The 3,282-nt window shown below is 46.8% G+C and overlaps 1 protein-coding gene across 1 annotated transcript; it reads left to right on the top strand.

Annotated features, from left to right (window-relative positions):
- Positions 1-189: 189 nt before the first annotated feature.
- Positions 190-2,996, top strand: BP5553_10704 (uncharacterized protein; the record flags this gene model as incomplete). The annotated part of the gene is made up of 4 exons (XM_032019327.1): positions 190-536; positions 594-981; positions 1,070-2,341; positions 2,397-2,996. 4 exons carry the CDS (start codon positions 190-192, stop codon positions 2,994-2,996), a joined length of 2,607 nt encoding a protein of 868 aa, XP_031864517.1.
- Positions 2,997-3,282: the final 286 nt, after the last annotated feature.

Here is a 3,282-nt window from a genome sequence, read left to right as displayed (position 1 = left end):
TAACCTCAACCTCACGTCAAGCTCCGTTCAACCTCAAGCTCCCTTTAATCATAACCTTAATCTCTCGTTAATCTTAACCTTAACCTCAACTCCAGGATCAATTAAACCTCTGCTAATCTACATACACTTTCAGAATCCAGGCCCCTCGATCTACTCTTAGATTATCGTCTTGCTCGAAGTCCACGCAAGATGGATGTCTTGCAAGGCCTCACCACCGCTAGGCACAGCAACAAGGCCGAGTCTGTCTTGACCCAGCTGCTAGATGGAACGACTGTTGACGAAGATGGCTCGATCCTCATGGCGGTTTGGAAGGGCCTCGATGCTGATTACACTGCTGCTAAAGGTTACCGCTGGGCCAGCGCGAAGACTCAGCAACGACAAGATCGCCACCTGGCAGAATACCGCAAATGGATGACTCCCCTCCTAGCTCAATCAAATCCAGAGATCCAATTAGGCAAGGAGGTTGCGCCGGAAGCCAATGACCGTTTTCTCTTTCCTTCGAGTGATGATAACAGGATATGCGATCTCGTCTCAAAGTAAGTAGAGCATGCAAGATCTTAACAAATATTCCAGCCTAACTTACCCTTCATCAGGTATCTGATCCTGGCTGCTGGTTCGCTCAGATCTCGAAGTTCCGGAACTCGCCCTACAATCAAGCCACTGATTGGCCGTCGCTTCTCACTATTGTTCTGGGTTAACCGCCTTTGCAACACACCTCCTCCCAGATATATCTTGATGAATGGAACGAACGGGGCCATGTACTATGCGCTAGAGAAGTGGAATCTACAATCGTCTCGTCTTCCTAAGGTTTACTTCGGAAAGAATGAGCTTGTTCATCTTCTTGACTTTGATATGAGTACTACTACGGCTGTCGAGGTGGCTGAGGTACATCATCTTTCTTGGACGTTGGCTTGGGTTTGCGGTGTTCGCCCTTCATCACTTGGAAGAGGAGAGCTGAACCCGGAGAGGTTCATGAAATTCGTAAGACATCACTAGGCAACCCGGCTTCTTCGATAGAATCGAAGCTCTCGATTCACTAGATATTTGCTATTGCTAATTCTCGTTCTAGAGAGACATATCAATTACCCGTACATACGATTGCGAAGGCAAATTCCAGGGCGGTTTTGTCTGCAAGACTACGTTTACCTATGTCAAACAGAAGAAAACTCTCGACAAGAATCAGATCAAGTCTGCTGTTTTCCCGATCTTCACTCCAAATGACCCCCAAAACATCCACCTTTCCCCCGTCTATCGCCTCTTGGTGATTCTACTTCGTCGTGGATATCTTGAGCATTACACATCTGTAGACGAGCTTCTTCGAGGAAAACACCACAGCATTAAGATCAAAGAAACGGCGCTAGACCTCCCTATCTTCATTAGATCTACACCAGGTGGAAGGCAGCTTGACCTTGCTGGCATAGCTGCGACAGCAAAGTCTTTCACAGATTATATGGAAAAACGCACCCATCAAACTGGATATCCTGAAGGCTCTACCATGTATGCTTGGAGGAGAGAAGCAGGTACAAATATCAGCCGCCACGCAACTATTGATAAGACTCGACAGTTCATGTCGCACAAGCCCGGATCGTCTACCTTTCAACTATGGTATGAGAATGAAGTTTTTGACCTTGATGTCTTTGCCATCGCGTCGGGCGAGAAGCAAACCACCGGTATCTTCAACGACACCAACTCTGCTGCGATGCTTCGGGCTGATATAGTCAACCAGGCCCTGCAACGTAAAGCAGTAGTTGATGCTTGGGTCGAGGATCAGCCATCCATTCAAGAGCTTCGCCAAGACCCTTCCATCGATGGCAGGAGAAGATTGAAAGTTGAGCTTCAACGTCTTCGGAGATTGGGATCGAGAGCCGTGATTAAGCAGGCTCGACAGGAACAAGAAGCGAACCGAACGATGGAAGACTTTACTGCTCGTGCTAGAGAATTAAAGAATCCTTCGAAGATCTTCCTTCTTATCAGCGAGCGTGCTAAGGAAGCCACCCAAACTGATGCCCAAGGCTTCGAAAATGAGGAGGAGAATGATGAAGAAGACGAGATCAATGATGTTAACCGTTTTCGAGATCTCGAAGATGATGTCAACGATGTGGAATATGCACACCAAGAAACTAAGCTTAGGGGATCCCCGGGAAAGGCCAAAGCTCTTGAGTCTTCCGACACCATTGAGATGGCAAGTGTCGGCGAGGGTGAAGATGCTGATACGCTAATTCCGATCATTGGGCTGGTTCAGAGCTTCATGGAATACATGTTGGAGAAGCGATTGGCACCAAATGAGCCACGCGCCTGCCAACTTTGTCAAGCCGACGTATATGTAACGCCTGAGCATAAGGTACTTCACTTCTCCCAATTACATATACACATTGATACTGACCAACACTCGTCAGGCTAAACTCTGGAAGAATGCTGCCATGCTTCAGCGCCATGTTGACGGAACCTTTCACAATGGCTATTCTACCTGGAGCCGCAAAATGTATCACATCCATGTTGATGGAGAGATGTGGAGATGTCCCTATGGCTGCGATAGACAGTACAAAACCATGGAGGCTCTCACAAAGCACATCAAGAAGCCATGGACTGGGGAGAGGCGCAATATAACTACCCTTCATGATGATAAAAAGCGTGAAGATGGATGGTATCGCGAGGATTGGGAAAGTAACGATGTGCCACTTGAAAAACGCCAGGCACGCAAGAGGTACAGTGACTCCAGATATGATGAAGAAACAGGACATGTGCGATTGCCCGATCACGACTACCTCGAGCAAGGTGAATACGAAGAATTTGAACAGCCAACGCTACGAATGCTAGGTAGTGGTGTGGTCGAGTATGGAAGCAGAAGAGAGGATTCCTTGGAAAGTCTTAATGCTGAGCTCAACGCAGTGCTCCCGAAGGAGGATCGCTCACTGAAGGACGAACTCGCCGCAAGATGCGCGATGCGGGAAGAGGCAATGAAGAATATGAAGGATGCTAAAGCTGCGAGAATGTGATATAGATACAGATTGAATGGCGTGATTCCGCTTGATTGACGTGTTTTTCGATAGTTCAAGCAATAGGACATATTATAGATTATCTTATGTTCTTGCGTCTAATCTGCTACATTTATGATTTCCTTGATCCCGTAAATCAACGATTCCTTGATCCTGCAAATCAAAGATTCCTTGATCCCGCAAATCAAAGATTCCTTGATCCTGCAAATCAAAGATTCCTTGATCCCGCAAATTAAAGATTCCTTGATCTCGCAAATCAAAGTTTCCTTGATCCTGTAAATCAAAG

This window comes from Venustampulla echinocandica (genome assembly GCF_003357145.1).
Source record: "Venustampulla echinocandica strain BP 5553 chromosome Unknown scaffold_22, whole genome shotgun sequence".
In the NCBI taxonomy this organism is placed as follows: domain Eukaryota; kingdom Fungi; phylum Ascomycota; class Leotiomycetes; order Helotiales; family Pleuroascaceae; genus Venustampulla; species Venustampulla echinocandica.
This window is presented reverse-complemented; position numbering and strand designations above follow the sequence as displayed.